Source organism: Calonectris borealis, chromosome 4 (genome assembly GCF_964195595.1).
Source record: "Calonectris borealis chromosome 4, bCalBor7.hap1.2, whole genome shotgun sequence".
Taxonomy (NCBI): Eukaryota; Metazoa; Chordata; class Aves; order Procellariiformes; family Procellariidae; genus Calonectris; species Calonectris borealis.
Genome location: NC_134315.1, coordinates 37488654 through 37501700, shown reverse-complemented (window position 1 = coordinate 37501700; position 13047 = coordinate 37488654). Strand labels below are relative to the sequence as shown.

Sequence of the window (13047 nt, the reverse complement as noted above, 5' to 3'; positions counted from 1 at the left end):
GCTTGCAACGCTCAAAATATTAAACTACTCAGAATATGGCGGGAAACATGAAACTAGATTTTAGAGTTGCCTCCATCTCTTCACATAATGGAAATTGCATTTGCTTGGTATACAAGAATCTCACAGCTTCAAATAAAAATTTCCAGATTTGCTCCTGTGTATAACTTTCTTCTGGTGACATTCTTTCCTCCCCTCAATGGTGTATCATTCACACCTTCAAAAATATTTTGTCATCTTTTAAAATATCTTAGAGAGGTTTTAACATGCAGAGAAACAACGTATGTTTATTAACTGTATTTTTTAGAAGAGTAACCAACCATGTTCTTAAGGCTCCAGACCTCAAGCTGTTCCTCCCTCCTTCTTTCACCTCTTCAATACTTCTGTTGTTTTCTTTCCCTGAACAGATATCTAAGGAAGTCAGTGTTTGCTTTTCATATTTAGCATGTGTCTCCTCATAGAATACCTTTCTTCCCCATTTCCTGATCCTGCAAGACACTGACCACCCCTGCTGCCTTTGAGTTCATTGATACAGCATCTAACAGAGTAGGGCTTGCCTGTGAAACAAAGATGACTGTCATGATCACAAAGAGATTCTGCCCAATCTTTACCAGTCAGGGGTTGTAGTAGAAGCCTCAAGTCTATACATTTAGAACAGGAGAAAATAAATCAGGAGGGAGACATATTGTAGCATTATATTATATGCAATGTGACACAGATTTTCTTAATTAGTTCCAGGTGTGAGGCATCGGTACCAGTCAGTAGTTTATATTAATTTTTTTCTTCCTCCCCCACCCAATATACTTTTCTATATAAAAGCTATGAAGGAAACACGCAGTAATGCCGAGTACCATTTTTTGCCCATGCTGGGAAAAAAACAGGAGAGGGATACTATCTGTAGGTATGCACCATGAAAAGAGTTAAAGAACTCTCATTTATGCCATGAAATTAGGAAAGACAAGGTAACTGCTCTTGAACTCATCTGACTGAACAGTTACTTGACACATAGACACACTAGCTAATAAGCTAATAAATCTGCTTGCGCTCAGAGCATTTTAAACATCACAATAAGCAAGTTAACAAAGTAATGTACAAAAGTAGTGGATTCACATTCATATAAGCTACTACAATTATCTTGTAGAACTTCACCTTTTTAACTCTTTCAGACTGACTGTAATGCCTGTTAACCAAGCCCAGGTAGCCTTCGTTGACAGCATACATGTGGGTTTCTTTCGTCCCAGAGAAGTAAGCAGTAGATCTCCTCTCCTTCCATCAAATGAAAAGGGATGGATCCAAACCTCATTAACAATACGTTAGAATCTGCACTGAGTTCTGTGACACAAATTTATTGAAAGTAGTGCTTAATCACATGGACTGTAGCTATAGTCAACCTAAAATTATCCATAAGCATTTATATGTCACAGATCCACCGCATGGAGACAGACCTTGAAAGAGGCACTAAAGCCACTCAGATCCAGTCCATTTTATTAAAGCAAATTAATTTGCCTCTATACATGGTCATCCTGTTTCAAATGTCCACTTTGTTCCAGGGACAGTTCTGTTACTTTATTTACTTCTACAAACTGAAAACTTTCTTCCCTTTTCAGATTTAGGAGCATACTAAAACTCAGGTTTTTGTACTGCTTTTCTATTAACAGGGACACTAGGAAGCAAAGCACTAAGCATCTGCTTGGACACTACCAGAGGAAAAAAAAACGAGAAACAAAACCCAAAAAACATGTAGTCACAGAAAAAAAATCTTCCTGTGCATTCTTTTTCATATAAACATCACATAGACAGCTTTAATTTTGGCACATCCTTACTTCTGAGTAAGATTGATTTCCTTCTTTTGAGTGGATTTGTAACTTCAGCACTATTTTAATCTAGGAAATAAATTTCTATACTGCTTCCTGTACTTTTATCATCTAAAGGCATATGGCATGAAGGGAAAAAAAAAATCATGATCATGCTGTATGCCAGTTAACTAAAACCTGGTAATATTCTAGTGCTGATCTTCAGAGAAAAATATAAAATTGATAATGCTGTGCAAATTTGTTAACCATCTATAGAGGCTGTGTTCTTTTTATCAATGGCCTGCTACATTTTCCCTGAACTATTATAAAATCTCTCTTTAAGGTCAATTGAACCATAGTTTTCCCTATAAGTAGAGATCAAATGGTCCCCTACGGTGGAGACAGCAGCTCTTTAGATAGTAATACTTTCTTCACGTTTGTTTTTCCTGCAGGAAATCATAAAATGCATTACTGACTGAGACACTTACTTGATTTAAAGTAAGATCCTGCTCTGAAGAGTGACTCCATAAAAGACTATGTTTATTGCCTCTCAGTGACACTATAACAGATAATTGTTTGAAAAGGAAAAGATTATCTTTTCTGGAATGACATCTTCCAAACTCCTCCTAGACTGACTTTTCCCTTTCACTGATCATTACCAGCAATAAAGATACTGCAGAAGAAATTATGCCCTCAGAGACACCCACACAACCCCATTCTCCCCAGCAGGATATGCTAGGTACATGCTGCTGATTAATCACAGCTGCCACCCCTCCACCCAACATACTTAAAGGCAGTTTGCATTATTCCCTGGTATTTGATACGTTACAGTGTAATGGAGCATCTTTGGTCTTGGTACTAACAGCACTGAACAAACTTGTATTTAACATTATGCAAATACAACTAAAGACTTCTTTGAAGTTTCATCTGGAATAAAGTATAAAAATACCAATGTGATAGTGACAGTTCTTGTGCCCCTGCCACACTTTTTTTTTTTTTGTATTCTTCAAATACCTGTATCAACAACAGAAAGAGCTGGACAGATTTTGGAGAAAAGGTCACTGTGTTTCAGAGATACCAAATCATTTTATAGCAAAAACTGCATACATCCTATGCTAATAGCCCCTGTAAGGTGAGGCTGGAAAGTGCACTGCCTCGTGATGTGCTCCAGGGCACAAGGACTGACAGAAGGAAAAAAAAAGAGGGGGGGGGAAGGGAGAGAGACTCCCTGCCTCCTTAACAGCAAGCAAACAAACCACAGAATGATAGCCTGCTGAGAAAAGTTTTGAAATTTAAAAAAAAAAATGCATAGCTTAAAATTAATCAACTTTCAAAGGCATTAGGAATATTAACCAATTCAAGTATGTACTACAAGACTGAAGAGAAAAAATATTTGAAGTTAAATTTCAGTTCAAAAAACTAAACTTCATTTAAGCATTGGTATTGCCACCTCAATTTTCTGCAACAAATTTGTCCCAAGGAAAGATTCTCAGAGACAAATTTGAAAAAAGGGAAAAAAGTAAGCTATGCTTGATCAGATGAGATTTCCAAGTGGTTACTGCAACAACACTATAGATAAAAAGTATTTTTTTTAAAGCCCTTTCAACTAGTGCTTCAGGAAGGCAATTAGTAGCCATGCAGTATGGAAAATTTTGTAAACCGACAAATTCCTTTTTAGTCATCCTGTATTTTGGACACTTGCTACTTTCACTTTACTGCTACTAGTATTGACACTTGACGCCCCAGGCCAATCGAAGCTTTACTGCAAAACCCATGAATTTAAATAGGTGGTGTAGCCCTACAATTAAGAGACTCTTGCCCTATTGAAATAAAGCATAAACCACTGTTTTTTTCCACTGCCGGTGGGTTTTTACTTAAAAAAAGGTGGTGGTCTATTTTTCAACAGTGTTTAGAATTCCCGCAGTAGTCATGATCTCTATTTACAATTGTGCCTTTCTTGATAAGAATCATTACATTTTCCCTCCCCTCAGTTGCCAGTGCTCAGGCCTCTCCATAATATCAAGTATCTAGATTCTTGAAATGACTCTGTTCCAACCATCACGTCATACGAGAAAATGGTTTAACGACACAAATTACCTTTCAAAATTTACACAGAAGCAAAGAACCGATAGAAAAATTCCCAATGCAAACTATTTCCCTTGAAAGTAGACTTCCAAACAAACACATGTTTACTAACAGAAGCAGAGGAGATTGCTCGGAGGTCTTCACAAGAGTGTGTGATTTATAGGCAGAGTAGGAGCTGAAAAATCAGGCGTTTCACAAGGTTAACAAGTTTGCCGCTACACACAGCAACACTATAAAAGCAAGAGATGGGGTTCTTATTTGTCCTTCCCCCACTCTCCCTAACTAATCTGTTCAGATAAATTGTCATGGCAACTTGATTTATGCACCAAGGATACTAGCAAAGACAAGTCAATTCCCCTTGGAGATGTGAATAGAAAAGGTCCTGCCCATTCTGATGCTGGCAGAGACTAAAGCTAAATGCCCTTCCCTGTTACAGGCTCACCGTGTACTCCCAGAGCAACCTCTCCCCGCAGTGTTACTCCCTGCCAGACACTCTTGCTCAGATGGCAGCCATCAGCCTTCAGTTTATGCCAAAGGCAAGATTGCATCATTTGGAAAAAAAGTCCTACCTTGTGTACTTCACCAGCTTTCACTAAATGCGGGTTGAGTTGAAAAACAAATCACAACTTTCTGAAATTAAGAATTCTTTAAGAATTAATAGTATTCTCCTTATTGAGGAAGCACATACAGTTACCGATTGTAACTCGAGTGTTTCAGTAAAAACTACAGCTTCTTGTTGGGTGACAGCAGTATAGACTGTATTTCTGTCAATCTCTTCACAGTCTCTTCAGAAGAGCGAAAACCACAGAACAAATTCAATTTTTTTCCTTCACCTGCAATCACAACATTTCATGTAACTTTTTTTTCTTTATATATATGAAGACAAGCAGTAATTTTGCAATATATTTAGCGTATCCTCCTTTGGTAAAACAAAAATAATTTAAGAGAATTTAAGAGAACTATATTCATGTATGTTGCACGTAAGTTCTCTTGACACAGACAGTAGCATAAACACTTCCACTCCATCAGCTGAAGTCCTAATACGACAGTCACACAAACTATCCTCTATTGCCTACAAATGCTCTTAGCACCACTGATCAGAGCATCCAGCCTGCGCCCCTAACATCCCTCTCACCAAATCCTGTACCTAGCATGTGCAGTGGAGGGCACTCTTTCAAAGGGACGCTGGCCTTGCTGCGTGTACTGAACATGATGGATATTCTCCTATGACTTTCAGTGGGATGACTGACCCTCACATTAATGACAAACACACCTACCCTGAAGAACACGCAAACATATACCGAAAGACGGAAGATGTAATTCTTCCACCAATTTTTAAGAACGCTTTCTTTGTAATAGAAAACCCTTTGCAAATTCAAACGTGGCCCTAGAAGTGCAGTAGGCAATACACAATCTAAAAAAAATAAACACATACCACAGCAGATAAATAGGCATTTATTAAAGTTCATCTCAAAACAAACAAAAATAATAAAGGACATTAAGGCATCTTGTATTCAGTAACCGTTCATATATTAAAGATGACTTCTCTTTCTGATACAAGAGAGCAGATTAGGAAAAGAAAAAATTTCTCACACCACATTTGGCAGAATGCTGACTTCTTCCCACTGTCCCACCCCTCAGTCAGCAAACCCCTCCATGGAATGCCCATTTCTCCAATGGAAGAGCTACAACATCTCAACGCTCATTGAGACACGTGCAAGAGAGCACTTTTCCCTCCCCTCAGGCATCCAACCTTCTGCAAAGACGCATACTGGAGAAAGACTAAGAGATGGATACCCCAGAGAATAAAGACGTACTCCTGCTGTAACCACTCATTTTTGAGCAGACTAGAAATATTTGGCCTTGCTTCCGCTAGTATTTACTATTTCAGCCAGTAACTAGTGAAAACGGGACCACAAGCTCTAGTCTGTATTGCAATGTAACAATTTTTATGTTCTCCTTCTACATTCATATTAGATAAACAAATGACAAAGGTCTTGTTTCCATGGAATAATTTATTTTGAATTATGCTGTCAAGTGACCAATCACTGTTATAGTGCTTTTTTCTTCAATTGGAGTAAGAACATCAAGAAATGTTTACAGTATCATTAGGTTCACTATAACAGGATTTTACTACAGAGTGAAATATAAATTAATAAACACTGCATATAGCACTATTCACTTCACCACATTGGCTCTCTATATCTTTTGTCACATTCTAACCTTCATTTAAGGCAAGTTTGTTTTTTTTTTTTCCAAAGAAGACCACATAGTCTCTAGATAAACTTGGTGACTAGGTTTGTGAGTTAGGAAATTGAGCTTTATAAAATGTTTACTTCAACAAATACGAAAGTTATTAAGAGAAAGATGGTGACCCAAAATTGCACTGTATTAAAAGGTGGAGTTTCCTTGTACCAAAGTCCTTTATTCATCATCTTTAGAACCAGTTTTGCTTAACTATAAAAGAGACACAAAAAGAAAGTATTCAAAGTTTAGACTGCCATTCCATTTATTAGGAAACAACATTATCTCCATCTTACATAGAACACATGTATATTTAATTAATAATACAGACTGATTGTGCTACTGTACCAAGAGACTGAAAAGCATCAAAAATTATTTTTTAAGCTTAAACACTAAATACACTTATTTCCTGAACATTAAAGTTGATTTTAAAAAAACAACAACACAAAACCCCAGAAAAACCTCAGGGTACTGTTTCCATTTAATTTGAAGACTCCGTTACCAGTTCTCCAAAATAAAAAAGATGAAATAATGGAAAAAGTATTTCCAACATCTCGGAGAGAATTCCCATATAGGAATTTACACAATATAAAATGAGACATTAACTTAACTATTTCTCTCTTTTTTAAAGCTATTGTGAAATCTATCTAGAATCCAAGACATCCACTACAAATAGCCACTTTTAATTCAGAAGGACTCTACCCAAAACCACCATCATCATTTACCTGCTCTTATTTAACAATTGGAACCGGTGTTATGTCTTACACCGAGAATTACTTATAGTTGTGTAAAATAAAATAGTTTGCTTTCAAAACTGTCAAGCAGCTATACTGATTTCCACTGAACCAGGAAAGACAAGAGGGTTGAAGAAACCAATGCTGAGGGAGCAAGTAGAAAAGAATTATTCAGTGTAGGAGTTGCGGCAGAGAATGCTCAGGCTTGTAGGAGACAGCAAGGTGCTCCCACTTGGGACAGCTCCCTTTTTCTGCTTACTTATCCATTGCCCTCCAGAATCTGGCAGCACCGCTAACTTTATTTTACAACTTGTTGCCATCAGAAGACAGAATATTTGCAGTGCATTTGGCTAGCAAAGCTCTCTCAGCATAAAATTGAAATTCAATTGTTCAATAAATAAAAAAGAAATACTAAACCCACAAAGTTCAAAGATGAATCAAAGTCCTTCTGACTCTACTACTCAGAAGAACTAAGCACTTTAAAGCATTTGAGAAACATGTAAATTAGAATCCAACAGAGCAGCAGTTCTTACTATTTCTTGCAAATCTTTTTAGTGTTAGAAGATAACTTGAAAATACTTACATGCTGGACACATATAGAAATGAATCAGACACCACAGTCAAATCCAAACAAAGTTAGGAAGAAAAGCAAGAAAAAAAAATCATATTAGTTTTCTTCAGATATAAGTACAAATTGTTTTTAATGTACGTATGCAGTATTTTCATAATACTGCATATAATACAGTCATGTTACCTTAATTACGTCCACCCAGTTCCATCCTCGCGGAAGCTCCCCTTTGTTATCTGCAGAATAAGAAGGTTTTCTTTTCAACGCCCAAGCTAAAGGGAATCTTTATCTTCTTTAAAATCAACACACAAAATTCTAAAGATCCAAAAACTTTAATTTCTCCACTACAAAGCCATGAGGACAAAAATAGATATTAATATTTTAAACACATCTTGTTCTTCAAAGTAATTCTGTTTAAATAAAAACACCTCAGTCCATCTCACATTTAATTTAGAAGGCAACTCCAACATGAGCTGGGCTGACCAGCAATGATGCATTTTGTCAAAGAACAGAATTTTATGCAGCTTTTCCTTTATACGGCCAACATTTAATATGCCAATTATACATTAGGTTAGGTAAATTATATGCAGAAATTGCTATCACAGGGTACAACTTATTGCTGCAATAGGATAGCATTATCCAGGTTGAACACATAAAAGTCATCAGCAGGATTAGTTGAAATATTGAACGCTTTTCAATCAAAACCCCACCATTTCATTGAAAGCATAAAGTATCTGCAGAAGCACCTCTATTTTGAGGATACAAACTAAATTAAATGTTTTATTTTGGGTTCCAAAACAAATACTTTCATTTAGAAATAACATTTTTAATAACGTGAATTATTTACGAGGGCCCATCAACAAAACACGTCTTCTGTTGAAAGTGGATTTTTAGAAGTTCCAAATGCTCTCCTCCCACAAGTGAAAATTTCACTTTTGTCACAAATGAAAATAAAAAAATAAAACAAAACCAATGACATCTTGAAATCCCTACTCAATAGAAAGTTGCTTTGACCAGAACTAACATCTCAGGCAAGAATAATTCATCTAAAACAAGCAAAACAGAGACCACAGACTTGAAGTAGTTAATCTTATAAACAAATGACTACTGATTCTGACTCTAGCAAGATGCCACTGCTATAAAATTTGGATTCTCATATTGCTCAAACAAAACAATATTATAGTGAACAAACCTGTTTTATCGGCTAGTTTCCGTTTCTGGGTTTTGGATAACTGCTCCTTTTTATCTTTTTTCTTACTTGCTGGCACGTGAGGAGTTCCAATTGCAATACTATTGCTTACTGAAGTCTGAGAAGGATAAAAATGGTTGTTAATATTTTGCATGTTAGTTCCACAGATAACTCCGTGTGTGATTACTGAACCTGACATACTGAAATATCGTGACTGTCAGAAAGAAGCAATGCTGTCAGCAGTCTGCAGCTTTTAATCAACATATAATCATAACTGTAGTTTTAAGAACCATGTGCTGGGGATTGGAGTTATTCCCTTTCAGAGTTGCAAGGGGCACCTCTTACACTTTTTAAATTAAATCATAGAGTGTGATTTAGCCTGAAGGGATTCAGACTTCCCAAACATAGAAACCATTCCTTCTTTCTCAAAGCAAATCTGCAGCACCACAATGGCCAATAACGTCCTTACACAACACAGAAGCCACAAATAGACCCAGCCTGACTCATTCAAGACCCTGGAGGTGCACTTGTGCAATCCATTGCATCCCAGGAAGGTTGCAGTAATTTGCCCCCACCCACAGAGCAGAAGCCTTTAATCTCCGTTTCAGCTCTCTAGTTTTGCTTCTGCTCCAAGTCTCCATTTTTATGTTACTCTGTGAGAGAGAACCGCAGCCCACAAACATTTTGGTATAACAGCAAAATAACAAATATAACAATTAAGACCACAGAGCATTGTGACACCATACTCTGTGTGTCACTGTTTAGCCACTAACATATGTATACCCAATATACTGATTAACAACTTAAAGACAGAGCTATGAAGTATTTAGAGTTGTAATAACCATTTTTTGCAGTTTTGAAAGCAAGAGATTAAAATCTGAATTTATCTACTTACCACAGTGTTAACAGGCTGATTTTCCATTAACAACTCTTTATTATCTTTGGCATATTCAAAAAGTGTGTATGTCATAGCAGTTCCAAGATTCGCTTCAACTTCTACCATTAACTTATCCAATATACTTTGTTTAATAGCTGAAGATCTAAAAGAAACCATAAAACTCAAATATAATCCAGACAGATGAAGAAAAGCTTGTCAACCAAAAAGCCCCCACATATAAGGTGAGGAAGTGAAGCTGTCATAAATACTTACATTGTGTTGTTGAAGAAAGCATCCATCGATATGACTGGTGCTGTTTGTGGATATGTTTCCGGCCAAGAAACTTCTATTAGAAAGGCTTTGGGATCTCCACTTTCACCTATCTGAAGGGAAAAGAAAAAATTTATAAATCAACGGTTTCCAGTCACTTATCAAGGATTACAATGCCAATATGCAAGTCTTTCACTTCTTTAAGACTATCCAAATTCCTTAAGATAACAACTATTTTCATAAAGTTATCAGTTAGAAAATAAAGCTGCTACCTAGAAAAAGTATTAAGTTTATGACACCAATATTAATCTCTATCCTGTAGTTTTCATCCTAGGAAAAGCAGCAGAAACATTCAAAGCTCTTTTTATGGTTTGTTTGTTTTTCAATCGCTGGGTTTTAAAAGCTACTTTGTAGCATCTGCAAACCAAATACTATACAATGATGTATGAGAACAAAAAAGATGAAGCCTTCTTTTTCCCCCCACACGCATCCAAGCTCAGAGCAATATGAAAACAAACCACAAGACAGCGCTGAAATAAAGACGAAAATAAACTAGTGACCTAATATAGCAAAAATAATAGATAAGAATTTCAATATTTACATCTCATCCATACAGATATTTTATTTCACTATAAGAAAGAATGAGTATTAAAAGATTTAAGAAGTCAGTAGAATGAGACTGGATAAAAAAGGCGTAACATTAGAAAAAGGCACATTTTAATATAAATAATCATGCACATCAAACCAATTTAGTGAACCCAAATTAAATATACAATCCTTACAATTACATTAAATTAAATAAAAATCTTTTTTTTAAATTTAAAACTAGTACAGGTGCTAGTACAAAGGCGTACTATACAAACAGAAATAACTGTTTCACACAAGGATTTGGAAGACTAGTGCAACAAAGTTGATTAAATCCAAAAATTCTCCCTTACTCCCTCATTTTAGAACAGGCAAAATCTGGCTTCATCAAATTATGTGGAATGAAGCGTAGCCAGAAAAAAAGTCCTAATCAAGGTAAGGCTACTGTACTCCAAAATTTAAAAAAAAAAAAAGAAAGGAAAGAAAAAAGTTGGTGCTTTTTTATTTACAGTGTCTGTTTCAGCAGAGTGGACTAACTGACACTCAGAACCATCTGTTTTAGAGGTGAAATAAAGACTAAATAAATAAATCAGGAATCCGTAACATTTATCAAGACATCATCTACAGTGTTGCAGTCCACTTCCCACTGCTGCCAAGAAGAGAACTGGTAGTAGGGTTTACAGATGACTTCTCTCAGGAAACACTGTTTGCACACTGAGCAAACCCGTACAGAAAGCTGTGTGACCATGCTCCTCCTTGTCAGTGCAACCTAAAAACTGGGTAGCCTTACTTGATTACAATACAGCTGTGTTTTGTATGTGAGACATGTGCGAGACAAATGAGGCTTAGAAAAATGGCATACTAATTCTTTCGACCTTCTCATGCACTTACTTGCAATATGCCTTCTCATAATACAAATTCTTCAAGGGAAAGATGCATGCTCGCCTTTGTCTGACACCAAGTTTTACAGTACTTAAAATGAGTTTTAACTTTTGACAATTATTTTTTGCCTAATAAAAATTAGCAACGAGCAAAGCCAGTAAAATGTAGAATGACACATTGTAGACTTGTAGCCATCTCACATTTGCTCTTTTAAGGAAATTAAATTTACTAATAACAGTCTTATCACTGAAGGAAGGCTGCACTTACATGGATGGGATTCAAGTGCTATTAATTAAATTGACTTACCTCATTACAATTACTGCTGTTATTCTGAAGTTACTTGAGAAGTCATGAAAAGATTATTTTAGATGCCTCCTCCCCACTACAGGGATATGACATTTTCAGAAGTCTCCCTTCTGTCCCATGGGTGCCTAAGATTTCATCAGTAAAGTTCTCTGGCCATCCAAAGATCTGCCTCAGTCCATGCCCAGAAGAACTTCCAGGTCTTTAAATTTGAGAAACCTGGCAAGAATTTCATGCCAGAATCTAATTGTGTATCCCAAGCTCAGCACTCCCTCTATGTCTCTCCTGAGCAGATCGTATCAGCACACATGCCCAAAGCATTTTGTGGATTTTCTCTTTAGTAGGTAGACAAGGCATGTCAACTACCTCTGGACAAGACACTAGAACCTTATAACTGAGCAATAGGGAAGGTTCAGAGCTTTACCTATTAATGTCTCTATAAGTGATACTTCTGACCAGGTAGTTTAAGTATTACTCAGCATGCTGGCTCGTTCAGCCAGTTGGACAGTTCCAGCTATGCAGTACATAAAGGTGTAAGCAGGATGCCTAGCTAAGGCAGCAGGTTCCTAAATATTACGCATTGTGCTATCAAGCATCATCGTACCAAAGATTCTGAAACAAGAGCCTGCGGATCTAGCCTTTACTGCCCATCGAATACCCATTTGTTTTAGAAAAAAACTGGTAAGTCAACTACAACGCAGCAGAGCAACTTCACGGCGAAACCTGCGCTGCAGCGACCCGCGGACCTTCACCCTGCCTTACCCTGTACTGGAAGGAAACCGGGCTAAGCTCCCTGAAGCACAGATCTCCCTCGTAGATAGAGCGCAGCGCTTCCAGCTCCATCTGCAGCACACAGCAGAGAAGGGGGTTACCGATTTCAGTCCGAACACGAAGCTCGCACGCAGCCGCCGTTGGTTTGCGAAGCTGTGCGCGGCCCCTCCGGCTTCCCGCCCTTCCCCCGGCCCCGCCGCCGCCCGGCTCCCTCCTCCCCGGCTCTCCGCCCGCTCCAGTGGCCAGCTCTTCCCTCCCGCTCCCCGCCACCCGGGCCGTCTCCCCTCCGAGGCCCTTCTCCCCACGCGGGGGCTCCCTCCCGGCCGCGGGGCAGGTGCGCGGGAGTCTCCCGCACCGGCTCCCCCTCAGGCAGCGGCGCCTCACGGCCTCCCCGCCCAGGGCGGGCAGGGCCCGGGGCTCACCTCCTGGTCCTCGTTGGCCGCCATGGCGCGCGCTGCGGGGGAGGCGGCGCGCGGAGATCCCCCCTCCCTCCCCCCCACCGCCGCCGGGGCTGGGCGGGCCTCGCTGCTGCGGCGCGGCCCCGCCGGTGTCGCACGGGGAGGCCCGAGCGGCCCCGCCCGACGGACACACCTCCCCCGAGGGCAGCACGGGTCACCCGGTCGCTCGCTGCTATTGGTCCCCTCTTCCTGTCGTCACCTCCTCCCTGTCTTCCCATTGGCCGGCTCCGCTTCTCCTCGCTTCCTTCTTTAGCTAACTGGCTCCTTCGCTAGTGACGTATCCGCGCGGGC

At 38.8% G+C, this 13047-nt stretch overlaps 1 protein-coding gene across 1 annotated transcript; it reads right to left on the bottom strand.

The window, feature by feature from the left end:
- Positions 1-5872: 5872 nt before the first annotated feature.
- Positions 5873-12881, bottom strand: RWDD4 (RWD domain containing 4). Its single transcript, XM_075149278.1, has 7 exons — positions 12721-12881; positions 12290-12370; positions 9761-9870; positions 9506-9650; positions 8614-8728; positions 7608-7657; positions 5873-7439 (listed from the first exon to the last, which is right to left on the bottom strand). Exons 1-7 carry the CDS (start codon positions 12742-12744, stop codon positions 7386-7388), a joined length of 579 nt encoding a protein of 192 aa, XP_075005379.1. The 5' UTR covers positions 12745-12881; the 3' UTR covers positions 5873-7385.
- Positions 12882-13047: the final 166 nt, after the last annotated feature.